General features: G+C 33.8%; 2 protein-coding genes across 5 annotated transcripts; one reads left to right on the top strand and one right to left on the bottom strand.

Moving 5' to 3' along the window:
* Positions 1-281: 281 nt before the first annotated feature.
* LOC114410136 (probable WRKY transcription factor 13) lies at positions 282-3,546 on the top strand. Of its 4 annotated transcripts, none has more exons than XM_028373937.1 (4): positions 282-827; positions 1,062-1,286; positions 2,731-2,804; positions 3,139-3,280. In XM_028373937.1, the coding sequence occupies exons 1-3, from the start codon at positions 520-522 to the stop codon at positions 2,762-2,764; spliced, it is 567 nt and encodes a 188-aa protein (XP_028229738.1). In that variant the 5' UTR covers positions 282-519; the 3' UTR covers positions 2,765-2,804; positions 3,139-3,280. The 4 variants fall into 4 exon arrangements, with proteins under 4 accessions (XP_028229738.1, XP_028229737.1, XP_028229736.1 ...); XM_028373936.1 differs by having other exon boundaries at positions 2,716-2,804; XM_028373935.1 differs by lacking the exon at positions 2,731-2,804 and having other exon boundaries at positions 284-827; positions 3,142-3,546.
* A 14,009-nt stretch (positions 3,547-17,555) lies between these two features.
* On the bottom strand, positions 17,556-21,677 carry LOC114410135 (systemin receptor SR160-like). Its single transcript, XM_028373932.1, has one exon. The coding sequence runs from the start codon at positions 21,413-21,415 to the stop codon at positions 17,852-17,854; it is 3,564 nt and encodes a 1,187-aa protein (XP_028229733.1). The 5' UTR covers positions 21,416-21,677; the 3' UTR covers positions 17,556-17,851.
* Positions 21,678-24,477: the final 2,800 nt, after the last annotated feature.

Below are 24,477 nucleotides of genomic sequence, written 5' to 3'. Positions count from 1 at the left end.
ACTAACCACGAAGGACATGGAATTTCCAAGCTTTATAGGACAAACAGTACCATTATCATTTGAAGCAAACCACAAGGTCAGATTGAATTGTTACTATAGTCTCACCTTTTGCATATTCTTCCACTTCCTTTTTCAACATTCTGCCCTACCCAACTATGTATTTATTATTATTTTTTTATTATTTATTTTTCCTATTTCGGGATTTATCTAGTTAATGAATCTCCACACGAGACGTGAAAGAATTTATTAGAAATTGACATATATTCTTTAAAGCAAGTAAAGACAGCCAAAAAGAAAAGGGAAAGTTGGTTGAACTACGTCGTTATAAGACATACTTCCAGATCATGGTGTAACCTCGTCGCCAAAGTTCGAGAGAAACCCTCTTTCGTTTCGGTAAAGGGAACTAACCACTTTTGTCTTGTTATTGTTACAATGATCTTCTCTTAGTTTAAGTAAGGGAGATAGATAGCTAGAGAGTGTGTTGGATCGATCTCAAAGGGTAGAGAAGATAATCAAGAAATGATGTCAACAACATCCCAAACTAATGTTAACCATAGCTTGTTTGAAGAGCAAGATCAGATCCCTACGCAGATGGGGTTGTTCAATATTCCTTTCCCACCAAACCAAACATACCCTCCTTTGGGTTGCCAAACAGGCACTTTGAAATCCATCAGTGCAATAGCTCCTTCACTTTCATCTGCTACAAGTTTTTCTGAAACCCTACTTTCAACCGCAGTTCAAAGACCACGAGAAGATCTCACTTCAAATTTGCTAGCTGGAGGAGGAGGCCAACTCCTTTCCTTGAGCAGATCCAGAGTGAATTCATGGTGAGAAAATTAACTGTTATTTAATTATCACATCTCATCATGCATGTTAGTTAGCCATTTTGGTTTTATAAGTAATTGTATGACTCATCACTTAACAATACTTGTTATATATCCTCGTTTTCAAAACCATGGGAGAGGAGTCAAATCATTTTGTTTTATGATAAGATTTATAAAGAGATAGGTCTCATATATATATATATATATGGTTGCATATATATCATCCTATGAATTTAGGGCATGGGAAGAAGTAAGCGATTGTTTGATGGGTAAAAGAATTGGAGGAGATGATAATCATCATCTAGGGGTTTCTGCCATGAAGATGAAGAAAATGAAAGCAAGGAGAAAGGTGAGGGAGCCAAGGTTTTGCTTCAAGACTATGAGCGATGTAGATGTGTTGGATGATGGCTACAAGTGGAGGAAGTACGGACAGAAAGTGGTAAAGAACACACAACACCCGAGGTATACCCCCTTAATTCAAAATTTTCTCTCTTTTCTGTTTTGGCTTCATTAGTGAGTGACTGCATATAGATTAACAAAAGGTGAAAGCATATTTGTTTAAATCCGATATGCTCTCTCTCTCTCTGATCTCCCGCTCTTTCTTTCCAACCTCTCGACCCCTCTCATCATTGTTTCACACTTTTATCAGAATTGAATATTTGGCTCACTACTGGTTTTGGGAAGGCTTAATTTGGGTTAGCTGACATGATTATAATCATTAATCATATTAAAGCTATATAGATTTCACTTTAATTATGTTTTGTGGGGGTTAACTGCAAATCGTTTTTTTCTTTCTTCTTTCTTTTTTTTGTAAAGTAGAGGATGTAAATCTGCCAATGTTATAGAACTAAATAACTCTTAGATGTTATGGTATGTATATGATCACAAAAACACAAAGCTGTTTACACCAAAAAGAAAAGAAAAAGAGAGAACTAAATAGAACTTATCTCAGATGTATGTTATGGTATGTTTAAGTACAAAAATACAGCTTTTTTTACACTTTGATGGAATTGCTACTCTAGGTCTGTACTAAAGTTTTTCCCCACAGACATCCATCCCTTCATAGGATTTTCGTGTCTTGAGGAATGCTTTGCTGTGTAGAAACATAAAATTAATATACAAATATAGAGGACTTATTGTGCCTTTTTTATTGCAAAAAAACAATGTTGATATTTGGATGCTGATTTTATCATGAATATTTGCTCAACAATGATTTCACACTCAATTACGTCGTCGATTTTTCGACGGGGTAATTAATTACAACAAAGGGATGCCGCAAAATTTTGTGACATTTATTCATACTGTGGTTATCATTTTTAATCATGGTGTTTGACATTGCAACTGGGAGGTTGAAAATTTTGTCAATTGATGTACACAAAGTCATAAACATCTCTCTTATAAAAGGGTGCTGTTTTCTGGGAACTAATTAACTATCAATTTGCAAAGTATCAGTTATTATTCAAAAAAAGGATTTGAAAAAATAGTAAAGCCATTGCGATGAAGCTAACTAGCTAGCTAGTTTTGAGGGCCTCCGGAACCTTATGTTAGGTTCAAAATTGTATATTACACACACACACTGGCTAGGAGAATTTACAAACTATGAATTAGATAGGAATATCCTAATGGCGATCGAGTGTCTATCTGCTTATTCTCTGCCTTGATTAGTACTAGAGCACTTTAGGGAAATGAATTGTCGAATATACCAAGCTAATTAAAAATATACGAGTATATATGTACTCGTAAATGGCCTAATTAAGGAGAAACTTGATCTTGTTAATTTGATGCAAAGCAATGCCGAGAGTTTAAACCAACCCTTCAAAATTGCATCATTTCAAAGATTCTACTTTAGCCTCTAACATATTTATGTAAAAAGATCTAAACTTATTTATAGTGCAACATGTTGCAGAAATTATAAACTTCTTTTTCGCTGGAAGGACTGACCAGATAGACCCAAAAGGCTTGGTTGGAGACAGGTTAACGGTAATTGTGGGGCCAGAACTATAAAAATTTTATGTAGCAATGCTGAATGCATATATTTTTTAAACATAGACTAAGTAGTAACTTTTAAAAAGTGATGAGTAAATTTCATCTATTTGAGGGGTTCATATGCTTTAAATTCATACATAATAAACAAAGTAATAATTAAAAAAAAACTGTTTGCGGCTTCATTCATTGACATTTTAAAAAAATCTCAAAGTTACGTATAATGATGATTATTTAATCCTGTCAAAGTTATAATTATATATACTGCCTCTACAAGTACAGTATATATAAAATTCTCTAATGATGCGTTTTGGTTACACTGCATGTGTAGAAGCTACTACCGTTGCACACAAGATAACTGTCGAGTAAAGAAACGCGTGGAGCGCTTGGCAGAGGATCCAAGGATGGTGATAACCACATATGAAGGGAGACACGTGCACTCGCCATCAAATGAACTTGAAGACTCGCAAACCCCTTCTGAACTTAGTAATTTCTTGTGGTAGTTTACACCAACATAATGTTTACATATATGTATATTTTAATCGTAGAGAGTAGAGATCGATGAAGACCGAATAAGTAGAGAGGAATGAGTAAAAATTGACAGTGTATCTTGGAAATGATGCATGCATGCTTTGTTTGGTTCATTGTCAATTTTCACTCGTTTCCATCCATTCCTCCCATTTTCACCCTTTCCAAGAGCACAATAAATATACATATACAGTTGTGCTTTTTTTTCTTCTTTTTGTTAGTTTTACAAGCATAATTAATATTTCTAAGTTGCAAACTGGGTGTTCAAGCTTTTAATTTTTATTTTTTTTACGTAACAATATTTTGATAGCTTGTGCTCAAAGAGTTTCTTCAACCAACCACTAGGATCGGTCTAGTGGCAGGAGAATTTGGAAAATTCAAACAAAGTCCTAGACTCTTGTACACCAAAACAGTTTCTTTGGCCTCTATGTATAGTACCCAAAAAAAAGGTAAATATGAAAGCGATCAAGTCTTACAATGATTCATCTACTAAGGTACAATGAATTCAGATCCTTAATGACATTAATGTTGTCCACATCCAAAGCTTGCTTCAAATTACCAGAATTTTTAAGGCAAAATTCATGAGAAATATATTTGATGTGCTCTATATATATATATATATATATATACACACACACAAATATTAATTACAAAGAAATCTAGAAAATTTTGTTTTCTCTTTCACAATATTAACAAAGTAGTGAATAGAATAATATACCTCAAGAAAAAGAGGAGAAAACACCCTCAAATTTGACGAGAGTTAAAAAGCATTTCTTTTACTGGTACTTAATAGAATTTTTGTAGTTACATGTAACTAGTGATGACATTTATCATCTTCCATGGATTAGAAATGACTCTGCCTTAATTCAAGCTTTGCAACGTCTTGCTGTAACTTCTTTATAGTCTTAAATCAAACAGTTTTCCTTTGGAAAGTAGAAAATAACACCAGTGACTTTATTTTGTTCTCACGCTTTGGTTGAAAATGTTTTGGACAACAAAAGTGTTAACTTGAGTTCTAAATTGGACGGGCTCTGCTAACACAACTGAGCAATTACGGATCAAGTGGCCCAAAAGAGACTGTTGCTTCCTGCAACCTTTCCCAAATATTTTTTCTATTGGTTATTTCAGAAACCAGAAAAAGGATGCATTTTGAATTGGTCATTCCAAAAATAAAAAAGGAAGTATAGGAAGCAACTGGGAGTTGCATGAAACAGAAGTCCGAAAACATGGTAGGAAAGGGTTGGTGAAAGTATACATAAGGAGACAAAGCCGTTACTTCTTCTACCCAAATTTTGCTATCTGCACCCCATAAGAAAAGTGAATGGACAAATATTGTTTTGCGTCTTTCTTGGATTCTTGTTGTTGTTATTGGTTGAAGTCTGGTTTGTGGAGAATTTGGACAAGCATGAAGTCGTGCCTAAATCCAAACCAGTTTTTCAAAGTGTTATTGGCTAAAAATGTTCCAAAACACCAAATTCAGTACCTTTCTAACATTATTTAAAATTGAATAATCCAAATTACTTAATCCGGAATAATACTATCAACTTCTTGAGTAACTGTTCCAAAAATATCATAGCTTTATTTCGAACTTAGTAATCCAGAAAACAACATGGATTCCAAATTACTTAATCCAAAATAATGCTAGGATATTTTCAGAACAAATCCAGAAGCCTAAAAAAATATTTTGACATTCCCATTAACTTATGGATTAGTCAATTCGTAATTATAATTGCTGGAAAAAAAAAGTAAACGAAACTTGTTTGAAGTATAATGGGCCCATCCACCTTTACTGGGACGGATTGAGTAGACGCATTATACACGGGCCAAATTCTCCACCCTATTTGGTGCAATGGGCTTCAGTTTTCGGCTTCTAGCTAAGAGCGTTCTAATAGCTTGAAATTTTCATTTTGTACTACTTTATTTTTCGGCTAATGGTCCTATATCTTATTTTTTAATTGTTACTCCAAAATTAATCATATCGAATTTCAGAAATGGTTTGAAATCATATTGAAAAATTTAATTTCAAAATTTATTAAAATATTTTTTGAAAATTTAATTCCAAAGTGTATTAAACACTTTTTCAAATTTTTAATCTCGAAAGGTTCTATAAGTAATTTAAAAAATACTTTAAGAATTCAAAGTTTAAAAGAGTTTAACTCATAAAGAAATGATCCCATATTCATCTTTATCTAAATAGGAATTAATTTTGTATAGTAGTTAAACAAAAATAGTGGAGAGTGTGTTCCTGTTGAGCTGTTCAGTCTTCGTACCTATGATAGATTCGGGTATATACAGTAGCATGCTTTAGCCTTTGGTGATCTTATCTTGTACTTACATTGCATCGCTGATGTGCTGGTCCTGCCTACCATTTTGTGCTTGGTCTTTCTTTTCTTATCTTTCTATTTCTAGTCTTTACACCCACACACAGAAAAGTGATGTAAATTGTAATTATGAATTCTGTTGTGTTTCAGTTTATTTCATTTTAATTCCCATCCAAACATAATTTCAATGAGAGTTCAAAAGATTATTATATTTTCTTGTTTTAATTTTTTTATCTGATTGAATGTCGGAAAAATATTTCAATATTAGATTTGAAGTGATAGAGAATTGAGCACGATAAGCAAAAACTTTTCATACTGTTATCATTAATTCTCGGCAGAAGTCAGCTGAAATTAATAAATCACTACTAATGAATTCTTTTTTATTTTTTAAGGGAACTACTAATGAATTCTTCTGAACTATTTAAACACTATTTTAGTATTCTATCAATTTTTTTTATCAAGGTTCAGATTTAGAAATTTCTTTGCAAGCACAATAAACCTAATATTATGCATGGGTCCGAATTCAAAAGTTTTGTTTTATTAAAAAAAGAGAAAGAAAAGTTCTGATTCAAACGTTGTGGTTTTACAACTCAGCACGCGCAATAAGGTGCTCGACTCACATAAAGAAAGGTTTGGAAGCTGCTATGTTCACTGTATACCTGTATCATACATCATATATATTTTTAAGTTTTCAACCAATAAAATGAAAAGAAAAAATAATTGCTGAAAAAAAAAAGATAACATTGCAAGAGTTAGGGATGAGAATGGGTAATGTTTAAGTATAATATTAAAATTTATGAAATTATATTTTTTGGATAGTAATTTCTGTACTTATTCTTTTACACTATCAGTATTTATATAGTCATATTCAGACTCATTATTTACATTTTGAATAGATGAAATGTTTTAATGTATCTTTTTTAAAACAAACTAATAAAACAAAAAAAAATATTTCAATATTAAAATTAATTATGGTAAATAAAAATATGAATTAAAAATATTAAAATTAAATATGAATATTTAAAATTAAGAAAATCAACCAACATGTCATACTGACTTAAATTTATGAAGAAAGTTTTCAAAGTTTGAGTATTATATATATATATATATGTTTGAAAGCTTGTAAAATCACTAATATGGTCATATCGGTATCATATATTTTTAATTTTCAATCAATGAAGTGGGAAAAAATGGAGAAATAAAAAAAAAATTGTTGGACTGGCGTTATTGGGCCATGTAGATACAAACTGAACTGGCACACGTAAGACATGGAAAATAGTTTGATGAAGCTGGGAATACAACTCCTTCTAAAATAATAGTACTGCACCACGTGACGTATATATATGGGAAAAACAATATTTCTAAAACAGAATTTGCTGTACAAGCATGCATGTGTAACAGTTCTAAGTACAGAGATACAATTCACAATGTTTTGGAATAGTTTTTTTTAGCAGAACATGCAGAATCATGTCTTCAACTCAATTTAAAGAATAAATACAATATAAAATTTAAGGAAAAAAATATCCAGACTAGAATGGTACCAAAATGAGAGAATAAATCGTTTCGTTGTTTTTTTTACAGAAAATAGTTTCATTGTTCTTAGGATTCATTCATTATACTAAGATGCAATTTTCTAAAATCAATGTAATCAATACGTTATTAGTGACCAATTTAATGACGAAAGAGCTTTTTCATCACTAATATTAGGATAACAAAAAATTTAATAATAAACAATTTAAAAATTACATACAAATTATTGCATCACTAATTTAATTTTTGTAGGGATATCTTAGGCTCACAGATCGTTCTCTGCTCTGGATAAATAAGCCTTAGCGTTACGACCTAATAGAACTTCTTATTAGCTTTAATGATACTAATAAAAAAAAGAACTTCTTATTAGCTACAGTATATTGAATTAATACTACTACTAAGTACTAATCTCTCTGTTCTGGAGTAGTTCGTTTATGCATTCATTCATGCAGTTTGAATAAAATGTTTATGTAATACTAATATATGCATTGCACAGGAGCAAGTTGTCTCACCAAACAAATTCCAAAATTTTGGGCATTATGCAATCCAACCTTCTTTTCGAAGAGCCCACGGACATTAGCATTGATTCTTCAAACTATGCTTACCTTGAATTGCTCATTCTCATTGACCCAAAACCAAAAATTAGAGATTACAATTGGAGGCTCAAAGTTTGGGGATTAGAAAATTGTGGAAAAGAAAAGGAGCACGTTGTTTAAGGATAAGACAAGCACGTGAGCCGCTACTAAAATCCAAGTTTATCCTTACATTTTTTTACTAAGCCCATCACAAATATAAAATCACTTACTTTGAAAAGAATACGCATGGCATGGATCTTAATCAAATAATTATTATTGGTAAAACAAACACGTAAAAAGCAGGGTCGACCTCGATAAATAAGTAGAAGCCCAAAACCTAAACAAAGCTTCCTTGAACGCACACCGGAGACCCCCACGTGGTCCCTCGTGTCTTGCACGTTCAAACCCTAATTTTAAGGCACTAACCTACGTCTTTCACTATCCGTGGCTGCCTTTTCAATTTTCATAGATAATTGGCTTTTGTTTTCCTCGTTGTTTCTTATAACTACTTCGAAGGTTACCTCCATTTTCTAGGGTCACTTTACCTTATATAAATCAAACTACCTCGTCATGTAGTAGCATAACAACTTTTTGTAAGCAGTTCGAGACTTTTTTTTTTTTTGCGTGTTCCTCACTCGCACGGAATCTCCTATATATGTTTATATCATGTCTAATGAAGTTCTCTCTTTGAAAAGGAGAAAGTTGTGAAGGCCTATGAGATCTGAGCTGAGTATAAATTATATGGTAAAAGTTGGTGTGTGGTTGATTATTTTAGTTCCATAAAATAATACTATATAGTATCAATACAGTAGAAGGGGACATTTAAAACATTTTCCGTCTCAATTATTTGAATGGTAGAAGTATAGTAGTAGTTTTAAAAAATAAATGGCGTTTGAACGCGTTAAGATAGAAGGAGGAGGAGGAGTGTGTGGCCCAGATTTGAATCTAACAACTTGTCTTTTGGTAGACAAGCCAAAGGTTTTATGCTGAACCTTGTCCGGTGAATGAGGAACCCCAAGCATGTATTGTGGAATTATTAATTCCTCAAATTAAATAATTGAGCTGTGTTCACTCTGGCCCAAACTTTTCTAGTTACTTACTTCTACGTCTTCCACCCATCGTCCCAACCATTTCCTAGCACAACTTACAACTAGTAGCATCCAACCCCTTTTTTTCTTCTTATTATTAATGATCATCGTCTAACCCTTCAAAAATAAACAAAGTGGCCAAAAGCATGAGAGACAAGACGGCCATATTGCGTAATTTTAAAAGATTCCGAAGAATACTAGCGATCAATTAGAAAAAGTTAAACTAAAATTATATTCCATAATAGATTTTATAGAAGTTATATTGTAAAAAAAATAAATTGAGCCGTGTCCGCAAAAAATTATTGGACTTGTAGTTGTTGTGTATTCTTATGCATTAAAGTCAAATGTATTCTCTTTAGTGATTATATTTCTTAGCTCATTATTTGATAAGAGATAATACACATTATTTGTAAAATTTCGAGTTATTTTACATTAGTTATATTTTATATGTATTTTCTATGTAAATTGAAAATACGGACACCTTTTTTGCTTTTCATAGATGAAATTAAAAATAATCTTACTTGAAACATGATAAACTACTTTAAATATAGACAAATTTAATTAGTACTTTTAAGATATTAATTAAAAAAATTTTAAAAAAATATTTTTATTGAAATGCATAAAATTATATTATATGAATTTTTTTATATTCTCTTATTATGTTTATGATAAATATTTTTTTTTAGTTTAATATAAAGATCAATCCAGTATTTTGGTGGAAAATTAGTGCTCTCTAGTGAACTCAATCCATGTTTGGATTACCCATACTTACAATACATGTGTCATTGATTAGTAATGAGAGAATCGGAAGGAACGGAGCATGACCAGGTTCGTGCTTGGAATCTGAGAATTTTAGTTTTTTTTTTTGTCAATTTTATAGAAGAAATATTTATTTATTTTTTAAAATACTAGCAACTTACTAAAAAGTTGAATGCTTTGAATATTGGTGTTATAAAGATTTTTGGTTCCCGCATGAAAATAACACGGCGCACAAAAAGAAAATTGGCAGCTGGTGAAGAAATATATATTTTAAAAAAATGGTAAGGTGATGTTTATCCAGATGGAAGGTGGGGCCCAGTGAGAACGCACGTGGAGAGGGCAGATAGTAGAAAGACTAGAAGAGATGAAGGGGGCTGCTCGTAAGGGTTACAATAATTTCGTGTGGCCCACTTACCATAGGGACCCTTACAACCTTTGCCTTTCAACGCCATCCCTTTATTAATTTACAAGAATCTCTATCATTTTCTTATCCATCAACAAACATTTTTTAAAATGTTATAAAATATATTTGTTGTATAAAATACTTTAAAATAATTCAATATTTACCCTTTTAATTATTTAAAGTATTTAATAGAAGATGCTTAATATATTTTTTTTTTTTACCGAAGAGGTACTTAATACTTTTTATTAAGTTAGGGTGAATATATATTGTAAGAGATCAATTTCTTCCACTCAACTTGACTTGATATTCCTAATCATCAATGTTAGAAAACTTTAATTAGATATATATTTTTTAAATAAAAAGTGTTTAAATTTTCATAAACATTATTAAACACAATGATTACAAGTTTGAGTTTATTTATTTATTTAAAAATCATTTTTAATAATCTGTCTTTAAAAAGTTTTTATTCTTGTAATAGTAACACATATTTCTTTTATTCTTGTAACATAACACAGACATGTGTATAATTATATGCAACTTGAGATGAAGCTAAAACATAAATAATATTAAAAAAAAAAACTTATTTTTGTATTGATTAGTATCTTAATTGATGTTAAAAGTGATCAATTTTTATGATAATTGAATTATAAATCAATGTAAAAAGTGATCATTTTTTCATGACACTCTACATCAGTTTTAGAATTGATATAGAACCCTCTCATGACTTTTATATATATAAATCTTGGAGTAAATAAGAGGAACAAAGAGCAAGTAAAGATAACCTTCTCAAAATCTCTTAGTGAATAGTAGAAAATAAAGCGAGAGAGGAAGAAGAAGAAATAAAAGTCTCCTAGGTTTTATTATAGAAAATTTTCTTATTAAATTTAAGACATGTTATAAATTTTAATGGTATTATTATGAGTATTTCTACAAAAGAAATTACTTCGATAAGAATCTAAATTTTTGTAATAAATTATTTGAATCCTTTCTATTCAAATTATTTAAAACATTTTTGTAATTACGTACATACACTTGCTTACCAGCATGTATTAAAAAAATCTAAAATATTTTTCTATCATAAATCATTCATAATCTTAATTCTTATACAAACGACTAAAAAAAAAAATTCTTACGCAAACTTTGTTAATACACCCTTTGCGTAATCAAACTCTCTGGTGATTACTTGAATTACTGCTGATATCTACGAATTGAATTGGTTTGGATTTAGGGTAAAATCAAATCCAAACAAATTATATTTGATTAAATAGGTTTTCTTCAACTTTTGAAAATTTTTTTAGCCAATCCAGGTCATCCGGTTATAATAAAAATAAATAAATTACTATATGCTCAAGGGTTTTTTATTTATTGTGTATAAATATTTAATTTTATACTAATGCATGATAATTTCTTGATTTTTAATAACTAATTATTTATTTTATTTAAAATGTTTAATTTTTATATAGTTATCAATTTACATTTAATTAATTTCTTTATCTAAAATAATAATAATAATTACATAATAAACATAAGCAAATTAAGACATTTGATAACATTAGATAAAATCGTAAATAAGAAAATTAAAAGGCCAACATATCATTAGTCCCAATGAAAGTGAGCAAGGTCTTCAACTTGAGTTTTTGCAAATAAAAAGAAATGATTGAAATAAGAGATTCAACCAAAAATGATTAGATAAATTTTTCGATAAATATTATTTATTAATAAAGAGATTCTCTCCACCACAAATCAATATCATGCTAACCTAAAATATAAAATATAAAATAAAAAGATAGAGAGAAAAAATATGTTGAACCAACTATGTCGATCTTTTAGCCACCTCATTTAACTAACTTAACGATATATAAAATAAAAAAATAAAAAATATTCAATTCCCTTTAGCAGTAAATTTCACAAAAGACCATCAAATCGGAGTCTTATGGTCGTCTGCAGTATAAATTATTTTCAATATATAGTGTTTAAGAAACCAAATATTAAAGCTTAAAGCTTTTTTTTAATTATTATATAATGAAGCTTAATTGATACTATTAAGTATATATTCATCAAATATAGTGGTAGACAATTAGACATCATCAGGCATGGATGTATGGTATCGAACCTGTGTATGACACGGTTCGAGTAAAAAACCAATTTGGCAAGCAAGGGGAGAAATTGTTGCAAGTTGCAACAACGAAATTGGAAATTAAGGACAAAAAAGAGAGAAAAATGCGTGACCCGTCTTTGCATTTCTACAATTCTATTTCTACTACCTGATGGATCTAGCTAGTATATATATGCGACCAATCATGGGAGCATAAACGACACTCCATGCTCGTACACGTTTTGCATTACTAGAATCTTTTCTTAAAATCATTAGAGCATGTATATAGTACACAACGTCACTTAACCTGTGAAATTCACGCACTGATCTGTGATTGTGATTGTGCATGCCCCCCCTTCTTCCTTCCTCTCCTACTACTGTACCGTAACGTTTTGTCTACATGTCTTTGTAGTTTTGTTGGATCTCGTCGGTTTAATTTCGCATCATAGATGTTATAGATTTTATATGATATATTAAATAATAAAATAAATGCATTTATAAGTCTAGTTTCACTTCATATTGAAATTCAGCAATAAATATAATACTTACAAATTTAGAACATTGAAACTAAACATTACTGATTTTGATTATTAATTTCCAGCATTGGGTTTTCATAGCATCTGCAATCGGTTCACCTTTCTATGTTTTCCCTGCACCAAAACAAAGTGGAGTTAAATTTTTAAGACAAACTAAATTAACTACATGAATTAAAAACCAAAGGTAAAGGGAAAAATATCTTGAGTTAATGTGTTAAGTATTTCTCTAGAAGATATGTAGACACAAGGAATTAATGCATGCATCCTCTATTCACTTTCGGTTTTTAGTTATAAATTCCATAAAGCTTAAATACAAACGAGTGGTTTTCATATTTTTGCAAGGAAGGTGCTAATGGACAAGGCCATGAGGACGTCTAAGAACTTATTATGTTTGATATAACTCTCTTCCTTGTCAGTTGATTGATGGAGAGTAATCTTGACATGTAGAAGACCTTTTGTGTTGAATCTATAACCTCAAATATTCCTCCAACTTTACTGTCCACTCCTTAATTTTTTGTTCCTTTTCTTTCATATTTTTCTGTTGAAGTATATATGCTCTTGTTAAATGTTCTTATTATGTATCTTAATTACCTCTTTTGTTTAACTTTCATCGTCTTTGGTCATAGGATGTTCAAAAATATTGTTTCCCAGCAATTTGTTCCACTAATTGCCCAACTTGAATTTCAAGATTCTTGATTGAAGCTTTGCTAGGTTCTTAAAAACAACTTTGGTTGACTTCAATGAAATCTATAAAGACATTCTCAAAGGTAGAAATGCTAGCTAGATTATGATTCATAATAATTGGTTTCATGATTTTCACCACAGAACTAACATGCTGACTATGTTGATTGGATTGACATTGCTCTAAATTGCTCCTCCTAATACACTTTCAAGAGTATCCATGGCTTAATAGCTTTTTTTTAATCACAATATATATGCTACCTCATAAATATGGAGTCGATAGGAGAGAGAAGTTTAAAACAGAAAATCAAAATAAGGAAAAAAAAACATGTAAAATAAAAATAAAGAAGTACAAGTAAAATATACAAAACAAACAATGGAGAATAAGAGAACAATCGTAGAAAACTAAAAACAAGTAAATTTGAATAACATAAAAAAAAATGGCATATCCAACAACTCTTAAATTTAATGATATTGACACTAAAAGCTGAGACAATGGTGCCCGAAACTCAATGGTTACTTGCTTGAAACAAACTACTTCAACAAGTATGGCGACTACTTTTAGTAATATAATGATAACTAAAACATCATTTCCGCAAACATTTTTACATTAGTTATCAAATACTATTAAATTTTTACTAGTTGAGCTAATATCATGTAAATTTTTTTAAAAAAAGAATAACATCATGTAATCTAATCATTCCTGCGTGAAAAATAAGATATAAAATGCAATTGAATGAAAAACATGCACTGATATGCAAGATATAATATTTCAATTGTTGGTTTAAAAAAACAAAAAAAAAACTTTATACTTTTTATTTTTCCTATAAAAATAATAAAATTTGATTATATCATACTGCTCCTCTCTTTATTTTATTTTTCCTCCTATTTCCATAAATCAAACAATGGATAAGTTTTGTTTTATAAGGTAATAAATATTTGTTTGGGTACAAACAAGTATCTTATATGATGATGCAATCTTGTTTAGATCAAGTATGATTACTATTTCTAACTACTTAATATAACTGCGTACATAAATTTTTAACTTAAAATCATTAATTAAATGAAAAATATCACACAAATCAATCTTGGCATTAAGTATGCGCGTGTTTGAAGACAACTAAAATTTTAACATTCAGCTTTTTCATTACAAAAAGAAAATGTCAAATTAGTGGACGTTAGGATATTTACTTAAGCTCATTATTATATTAGCATAGTATCGAATAAAATTAGTCTAATGAAATACTAATCCGAAACTAGTGAGGATTTTAAGGAATCATCACATGGTGATTAATATTTTAAACTCTGGGGTCAATTGAAGCGGGGCCCGAAAGCGATGGCATCGTATTGCAGGGTAAGCTTTCCGACAGAACCAGATGGTCCATTGGCCCACGTGTCACTCACCCTGCGCGCGCGTGTCATTCTGATGGTTGTGGCTGGGAATGTGCGAACCACACGAATCTTAATTCTTAAAGCCCATGTTGGGCTTCTATGATGTTGCAAAAGCTACATGCCACATGCCTCATACAGTTTTGGGTCAAACAGTTCCATCACTATGTACATGGATGTCCGTGACACTTTCAACAATACGGTTCAGTAACGTAAGCTAGCTAGTAGAAAAAGAAAAAATATATATAATTAAACCACAAACAAAACCATAAGGTTCCGTTTCAATTTTTGAAACTTTCCAATTCTCTTTCCGTGATTGATTTTTCTGGCAATGTATTCTTTTTCCTTTGTTTCGTGTAGTTGAGTGAAGGAACATATTCGTTGGAAATGCCAAACCTTATTAAGTGAGTGGTAAAAAAGATTCGTAGGGAATAACACAATATTAAGAATTAGTAATGGGTAATTAAACCGTACGCACCAGTGCACCACCTTATGTACTTTCATAACGACAATAGCATCGTAATTTTCTAATTCAAATGGCAGATTAGAGGACTAAAAGTGTTTCCAACTCGTTCAGAGTTGTAACCCGGAAAATGGAACAAGAAACGACAGGAGATGAGCACAAAATAAATTAGAACTAGAATGAAATTATGAGTAAGTCAGAAGAAACAACTACTATGGTATTAATTATACAAATACCATTAGTATGAGCTGTGAAGGTACTGATGAGTACGGGTAGGAATAGGCTAGGTTAGGCTTTGAAAGGCCTGAGTCTAGTCTACGATGAATCTTTGAGGCTTGAGTTTGGCCTATAGCCTATCAAAGACTTTTATTTTGGCTCGGCCTGACCTTTTTAAAAGTCTGGTCTGCCCTGATAGCCTTTTTAAAAGTCTTCTTCACAATAAATATTTAATATATTTTATGGAGTATACACATAATAGGAAAGTTAAAGAAAAATGAAAGTCAATTAAAATAATAAGAAATATAAAAAGGCACATGACTCACACCTAAATTATAATTAAAGTCCTTGATTATAAGAATAGAAGTTATGGAGCAGAAATGTGTAATCAAAGTCTGATAGTTTCAAAAAAATAATTAATTGTATCCAAAAAAATAATATATATATATATATATATATATATATAGGCCGGCTTATCAGGCTTATAAGATTTTTTAATAAGTCTAAGTCTGATATATTTAATTTAATAGAAAGTTTGAACCTAATCTTTTAAGTAAATAGGTCAATTCAGACAAGATTTTATATATGTCAAGTCGTAGGTCCCTGTAGGTCGATCTGGCCTATTCCCATCTCTACTAAGAGATTGTTACCGTGAGTGCTAGTAGTAGTACTATTTGAGTGCTAGTAGTAGTACTATTTAATAGCTGAGAGGTTAACCTTACACTTCAAGATATATATCCAAATTAAATGCAAACTTATTTCCTGCAGGTTCTATTTTCAATTTTCATCCCTTTACGTGTATGACTATGACCACATACTGTTGTTTCTACGCTTTTATCTCTAGTTCTTTTTTCTTTTTCAGAATACAGATGTATGATTATATTCAGAGTTTACGTTAGTAAGGAAATACCGTAATTGTTTTCCTCTAAACAAAGGGACATATTGCACATGTCAAGTTTAATAAAATTAAATCAAACCCCTTCTAATTAGTACAGGTAAATTATTAAAAATTGTTTTTTGTCTTTGTCTAATGCTTACCATTCTTTATTGTTGATTATATAAATATTAGTGTTCTGGCACAAGGTTTACCGATACGTGGCCACTGGAGGAGCACATTGTCCCAGTCACAGAAAGTAATAATTTACCGCATCTATGATGCATCACGTGCTAAGCACGACATCCATGGAGAACAGACAAAATGGATTCATTTACTCACCCTTTTTTTTTCTTAATCAGAAATGAGCGATCACTGATGAGTTGAAGATTCTTGATAATTATGAAAATACTAGTTTCGTATAAAAAAGGTTGGCAATTATGAGATTGGGGACTTTCATCAAAGATGGTCCAACCAAATTTGCTATCCGTGGGGGAAAGTTGAACTTCTTAAAGCTGTTTATTTGTGGTCCGAACTATTATTAATCATCCTAAATCCTGTGACAATAATTACCATAGCACTCAGTTTTCCATAGGTCAAGGTTTGGTCCCTTCCTCCGTTGCTTTTCATCTTTTGACAACTGACATTTACTACTTCTTATCATCCTACACTCCTCTTTTTTACAGTCTTCATTCTAATAAAACGCACCCCACCACCCACACGCGCACAAAATGAAAATGTTTTGGGAAATGGCAAGTCCACACAATTTGATTTGTCTATTATAATTTTCTCTCAACAGGGGATTATGAAGAATTTAATTCTGAGGTTGAACCAATAAGCGTGCACACTCAACAGAAGGAAACGGGTGGTGGCACCTACATTGGTGTCCTAATTCAAGTGGGTTACCTGTTCCTTTTTGTTTTTTAACAGGAAAAATCCATAAGAAAAGGGGAGGTGATAGTAGCACGAAGAGAGATGATAAATACAGACGGACAGACAAGCTTATTGACTCCTGATACGTGATGCTGAATTAGGCCAAAATTATTTATGGCCAGATGAAGTGAAAATACTATTGAGTGGAGTGATACTTTTTCCTACATGGTTAACTAGCAAACAAAACAAGAAGGGTCAGAAGGGCACATAACAAGTTGGAGGAGGGGAGTGTATAAAATTGTTATTCAAGAAATTTGATGTTAGAGTGATTTTAGAGGCATGTTTTGACAAATTATATCGCAAATCGGAGCAAAAGTTGCTGTTGATCCACTTAGTTGCCATCACTGGGGTCGCAGATTGAACAGAGAACCTTTTCAGGATTATATTTGAATGAGAAAAGTACTTTGAAAATTCTAGGAAAACACAGATGGTAACAACTGAAGCTGTTTATATACAAGTTAAACAACTTTTTTTTATGTATAAAATAACAAGAATACATACATCAAAAGCATTCATTCCCCTTTTAACCGTTTTCCCTTATGTCTGAAATAATTTGAAGCGGCAAAGAAGGAAAAAACTGAGGGGAGCTGAATCCGTCATCTCCTCCTCTCTTCTTGTCTGTTTCCCAAAGAATCCACACGACACTTTAATGCCTAATGCTTGCTCAATTCAGGGGCTTCTTTAATGCTCATCTCCACCATTTCAACTGCATTGAAACCTTCCTCGTCATTGGCTATGGTTGACTGAGAATCAATCCCGGATCCCGCCTGAATCTCCTTGAACATTGCCATCACTTGAATCATCGTCGGACGCCTCCACGGTCGATCATCCAAACAGGAAACCGCAATCTTCAAGTGCTGCAAAAGCTCCATCTCCAGATTGGGGTCTTCCTTCATGAGCTCCGGGTCAAAAATATCACTGATTTTCAGCTTGGCATGTTGTTTAACCCATCCAACAAGATTATTATCTCCAAAATCAGCCGAGTCCGTTGGCCTTTTCCCAGTTAGCAGCTCCAACAAAACCACACCATAACTGTAGACATCACCTTTTGTGGAGCATCTGAAGCTCTGATAGTACTCGGGAGGAACATACCCCGGTGTGCCAGCCAATGTGCTCACACTCAAATGTGTATCCATAGCACTCATAAGCCTAGCCATTCCAAAATCAGAGACTCTGGCTTCCAGGTTTTCATCAAGTAACACATTGCTCGACTTCATATCTCTATGAATGATGTGGGGGATACAATTGTGGTGAAGAAAAGCCAATCCCCTAGCAGCTCCAATAGCAATTTTCCGCCTAACGGCCCAGTTCAGCTTGATCCCAGCTTTCTTCTGATCATGTAGAACATCCTCTAAACTTCCATATTTCATGTACTCATAAACCAAGAGCCTCTCTTCCCCTACCTTGCAGTATCCCAACAGGGGAACAAGGTTCCTGTGCTTGATTTTCCCAATAGTCTCCATTTCAGCGGTGAATTCCCTGTCCCCTTGTCCGCTAACATGAATCAGCTTCTTGATAGCCACAACACTTCCATCCTTCAACTGAGCCTTGTACACGTCCCCAAACCCGCCAGAGCCAATGAGACTGTCGTTGTGAAAACCATTGGTAGCGTCAAGAAGGTCCGCAAAAGTAAGCTTCCGGAGCGGCTTCTCAAATGTTGCAAGGTTTATGCTAAGAGCTTCCCGAGTACTGGTGTGCTTCCAGCTCACATTGGCCGGACCCGAATGGGAATTACCATCACCATAGGCTTCAAGAGCAGCCTCCTTCTTCTTCCTCCTCTTCCTGGTCTCAATGGCAATAATGATCAAACCAAAGACGCAAAAGAGGGAAAACAACAACCCCATGGCCACACTCCCCGCCAGAGAAGCCTGCCTCCTGTGAGACTTCATATGTTGCGCATTTCCATTGTTTGCCGGCTCCGAACCACACGGACCCAGAGGAACTCCACATAGACCAGAGTTGTTCTGAAACTTCGCCGCAGGGAAAGTATCAAATTGACCCGACTCAGGAATCGTCCCGGTAAGCAAGTTGTTGGACAAGTCAATCTCAGTGAGCAAAGAAAGCCCCGTGAGGCTCTGCGGAATTTGGCCCTCCAGTCTATTATTCGACAGATCAAGAATGTTGAGATTCTTCATCTTCCCAAGCTCTTGAGGAATGCTCCCAGACACATTATTGTGACCCAAATTGAGAATGTACAAATAGTACATGGCCCCAATCTCCTTGGGAATACTCCCTGACAACATGTTGTGCGAGATATCCAAAAATATCATAGAACCATTATGGTTAAACGTTGGCTGCAACTTACCTCCATAAACCCTAGTGAAATTGCAGGGGTTCCTCGTCGAAATCCTGTTCAGCTGCTGCTGACTGATCCCCGCAAACTCAAGCAAGTTCCCCGCACCATGGCACTCCTTGCTCCCATCGTTCTTTATATACACATACGTCTTCCCACTGATGAAATTCACGGCGATCTTCCCCGACTGCTTGAACAGCTCCGGCGGAATGGGCCCGGTGAGCATATTTGTATTCAGATCCAACCATATTAAACTAGTACAGTCGCCGAGCTCCGGCGGAATCCGGCCGGAGAAAGAGTTATTGCTGAGCTTGAGTATGGCGAGATTAGAAAGCTTCCCAATCCACGGCGGAATCTCGCCGCTGAGCCTGTTGTTGGAGAGGGAGATCCAGTTCAACTTGGTGCAGTTAACGAGGCCAGAGGGAATGTTCCCAGTCAAGTCGTTGAAATCCAGGATCAAATTCTCGAGGCTTTTAAGATACATGAGCTCCTGCGGTATCTCCCCGTGGAGCTGGTTGAGCCAGATGATGAAGTCTTTGAGATTCGAAAGAGACCCTAGGCTCGGAGGAATAGTCCCCGTGAGGAAGTTGAAACTCAAGTCCAAAGCAACGAGGTTTGAACAGTTGCTGAGCGTGGGCGGAATAAAACCCGTGAACCGGTTATTCTGCAGATAAAGTTCCTTCAGATTATTATTAATCCCAGCGTCACCGCCGCCGCACAGCGAGGCGGGGATTGAGCCGCTAAAGTTGTTGGAGCTCAGATCCAGCAACTCCAGAGCGGAGAGCTTCGACAGAGACTCCGGGAGAGCACCGAGGAAGCCGTTGAACGCAACCGCGAGCTCTTTCAGGCTGGTCATTTGCGTGAGAACCGACATCGGCAACGCGCCGGCGAAGAGGTTGCTGGAGATGTCAAGGGATTGAAGAGAAGTGCACGCGCCGAACGCGCCGGGAAGAGCGCCGGTGAGATTGTTGGAGGAGAGATCGAGCTGGAGGAGAGTGGAGCAGAGGTCGGCGAGGGAGAGAGGAATCTGGCCGTGGAAGTGGTTTGCAGCAAGGTACACAAACTGTAGCGAACCGGAGGGAAGGGAAGGAACCGGACCGGAGAACTGGTTGCTGGAGACGTTAAGGTAAACGAGGCTCTTGCAAGGGGAGAGAGTGCGTGCAATGTCGCCCAAGTACTTGTTAGCGGAGAGGTCCAAATACTCAAGCGAAGAACACTCGCCGAAAGTAGGAAGCGTAACAGAAAAGTTGTTGGAAGAAAGGTCTAAATACTGGAGAGAAATTGAGCCGGAGAAGTCGGTTTCGCCGGTGACTTTGTTGCCTTTGAGAGAGAGGAGTTCGATGACGGGGTTGAGAAGCCAAGAAACGACGCCGGGGCCGGAAATCTTGTTGTAAGAGAAGTCGGCGAAGCGGAGGTGGTGGAGCTTCCAGTGGGGCGGGGGGCCGAATTGGAGGAGGTTGGAGGAGAGGTTGAGGGATTGGAGGTTGGAGCAGGAGGCGAGAAACGACATGTCGTTGAGGGAGGCAGAGAGGGAGTTTTGGGAGAGATCTAGGGAGGTTAATGAGGAGGAGCACTGGGAGTGGGAGAGAGGAGGCATGGCGGCGGGACCGGAGAGGTTGGTGGATTTTAAGGAGAGTGACTGGAGGTGGTCCAGGCTAAGGAGGAAGATGGCGATGACGGTTAGGTTAGTGCTGAGAGGGACGGAGCTGAGGTCTATGGATGAGAGCTCTGTGTCGTTGCAGCTGATGCCGCTGAATGTGCACGGGCTTTGGTTAGGGAGCCAGTTGGGGAGCAGGGATGGGTTCGGGAGAGAGTTTTTGAAGCTTAGGAGTTGCTGAGTGACCGGAGAAGAAGAAGATGCAAAACACACGGAGATGAAGAGCAAGAGCAAGAGCAAGAGAGAGCTTCTGTACAGAGCTTTCATTTTCAGCAGATATGGAAACCGACAAGATTAAGGGAGAGTTTGTGGTTGTTTCTCTCAGAGGCTCTGGTTTGTGTTTAGGGTGTGAGCTCTGCCATTAGAGAGAATGAATGAATACTACTACTACTACTACCATAGATAGAGAGAGAGAGAGTCAAAAGTCCTAGTAAGGAAGGTAAGAAGGGTATTTATCATGTGGAAGACTGGACACATGCCATGTGACTCTTCCTGTTCGTAAATAAATCTCTCTAAGCTATTTTTTCCTATTTCCACTCTCCTCCATACTTGTATCTACACTCCTCTTTTATTATCGACTTAAATTATTAATGTTACGTTACGTCCTCTTTCTTCTTTCTACAAACAAATTTCTATTCAATGAGAACACACAATTAATAATAATATCATTAAAACACTAAACCGCGCGCAGTAATAATGGAGTATGAAGATTCATTGATAGTCCTGCTTCCCTTCCCATCTGAGAATAAAAATATTTAATGGAATTAAAAATTGATGTTTAGGGTTATCATATATAGATTTTAAATATTTAATAAAATTTAAAATTATTATATTTAAACTAAAATATCTTTATTTGATAGCTTGATTTTTAATATTTATACCACTTAGTGAATATTAAAAAAAGATACATCTGAGAAAAGTACATTACTTAAGCTTTGAAATCCTAAAACATCAACTGTTTAAAAAACAAAACATTAATATATATATATATATATAGAGAGAGAGAGAGGAAGGAGCGGGTATGATTTAACATTTATCCTATTTCCGCTTCCTTCATCTTTGCTCAAAACTCTCAAATATATTGTGCTTTTATAATTCCTGCCTTACTAAATATTGGAAGTTTTTAATAGGAATAGGATATTAAGTTACAGACATTTTCTTTTTTAAAAAGAGTTAGAGACATTTAATTACCTCTCCACATTATAGTAATTCATAAGTAGATAAAAGTTTAAATAAAAGTAGAAATTAATTAATTTAATTTCCATTAATTTTGTGTAGTTTTTTTCTAGGTCATCATCCAATTATGTGTTTGCATTAAATGTATTGAAGCTCCGACAAATATAGCAGTGTTTATCTTTATTCTTTGTAAAAATTATATATATATAGTTTTTTCATTCCTATATTATTAGTTCTTATTTATTTTGCTTCCTATTGTCAACTTGTTATTAGTAACATGTTTTACAATTCTACAAATATAGAAATTGTGTTTTCATGTCTTTATAAGTTAAAGCATTAGATATATGCTGGTTTTTATTTTAATCGATATCATCACATTCTTGCAAAATATAATGGTTTCTAATTTTAGTCCTTTGTTGTTAGGACCGAAACCAAAACAAGTCATGGAAAAATATTATAGGAGTAAAATATAAAGTAGTAAAACTTACTTGGACTAAAAACAAAAATTATTACATTTGCATAGATGCAACACGTATTTAAGCTCGTGTGACTTTTCTAAATATTAAAATAAGATAATATATTACATATCTCAACAAAATTATTACATATCTCAACAAAATTATTTATTACATATCTCAACAAAATTATTTAAATATACTACAGAATATGTTAACAAAAATATGCATATTGTACAAGTGAGTCTCCATTATGAAAAGATGATCGTTCACATGATTGTTGTACTTGTTATCCAATACACATCCAACAAAATTATTTGAATCCACTGAAGAACAGTTTAACAAAATTGTGCCCATTGCATAAGTGAATAATAACATTTATGAAAAAAAGATGGCTATTCACATGAATTTTATTGTGTTTGTTATCTTTACTTTACATATCCCAACAAGTTTATTTTAATTTATTGGGGAACAAGTTAAGTTGAGCATGTTGCACAAGTAAAATTTTAGAGAGATTGAACCATCCAAACATGTGTAGATACTTCTACGGTCACATTCAAAGATTCATAATGTATTTATTCCAAATTATATATTGACCTTACAAAGACCCAAAAACATTCATGTACAACCAACGGCTACCCAATGTAGCCCAATAAACTCCCGGCATGTTAATAACCCAATGGATGAACAAACTATGGTACATAACTACCCCGAAGCTTGCCGAGTTCCTAATCGCCTACTTAGATGTTGAACAAGACCACTAAAATCCTTACATTGACATGACAAAAGCTTACACACTACAACCACTTGTTACCCACATTAGCACTTTATTCTATGAGACTATGACCAACAAAAGGCGTAGATCTTTCCTTATTGTACGTGAGCAAATCCTGTTATGTAGCTTGCCCAATCCATTCCACTCTTTGCCTATAAATATTCAACAATATCCTTTATTGTACGTAGCATTACCTTCAAACAAGATATTGTAATTCATTCAAACTGTTTGCGTGTTATGTTAAAGTGCTTGCAAGTAGTCACCATCATTATCCCCCAATGGTGATCGTCCTTGTTATCCAACTTCGTGAAGCCACAAGCCAACTTTCACTCACGCACTAACCTACGAAGTTCATAAACTTATTGTTTTCAAAATGCACACTTTATCACAAATAAGTGACATGTGATTAATGATGTAATCCAATATACAAAAATTTCTTTAACCACATATGCATGATATACCCCATGATTGCTGCTGAAGTATTGTTTGAAGTTGGGCAACCTTAAAACCCAATAAATTACCAAAAACAAAAAAGTAGTGACAATTTATTAGAACTTACTTATCCATCTCTCAATGCCCATTGTGAATGAATGACAACATTGTTTAATGAACATGGGGAAAAACAAAACCTTTCTTTAATATAAATTTTTTCATAGTGGGTATTTATAATATTTCAATTAATTAGATCACATTTTAAGTGGACTGAGGGAGCATTTAGGTGATCATGCATTTATTCAAAAGCCAGCAATATTTATTTTGATCATGCATTTATATAATAAGGTTGATTGAGAAATTTATTGAAATAAGTTAACAATATTTATTTTGATGAGTTTTATCACAATACTTGGTGAGATTTATTAAGACAAGTTAAAGAGTTATAAAAAAGATATAAAATACTTTCACAAGTCTAAATATACTCTATA

This window comes from Glycine soja, chromosome 4, assembly GCF_004193775.1.
Source record: "Glycine soja cultivar W05 chromosome 4, ASM419377v2, whole genome shotgun sequence".
Taxonomy (NCBI): domain Eukaryota; kingdom Viridiplantae; phylum Streptophyta; class Magnoliopsida; order Fabales; family Fabaceae; genus Glycine; species Glycine soja.
This window is presented reverse-complemented; position numbering and strand designations above follow the sequence as displayed.

Coding starts and splice junctions, on each gene's coding strand:
- LOC114410135 (XM_028373932.1), bottom strand. CDS start 21,415: ATGAAAGCTCTGTACAGAAGCTCTCTCTTGCTCTTGCTCTTGCTCTTC.
- LOC114410136 (XM_028373934.1), top strand. CDS start 520: ATGATGTCAACAACATCCCAAACTAATGTTAACCATAGCTTGTTTGAA. Junction 828..1,061: donor AGATCCAGAGTGAATTCATG/GTGAGAAAATTA, acceptor CTATGAATTTAG/GGCATGGGAAGAAGTAAGCG. Junction 1,287..3,138: donor AAGAACACACAACACCCGAG/GTATACCCCCTT, acceptor CTGCATGTGTAG/AAGCTACTACCGTTGCACAC.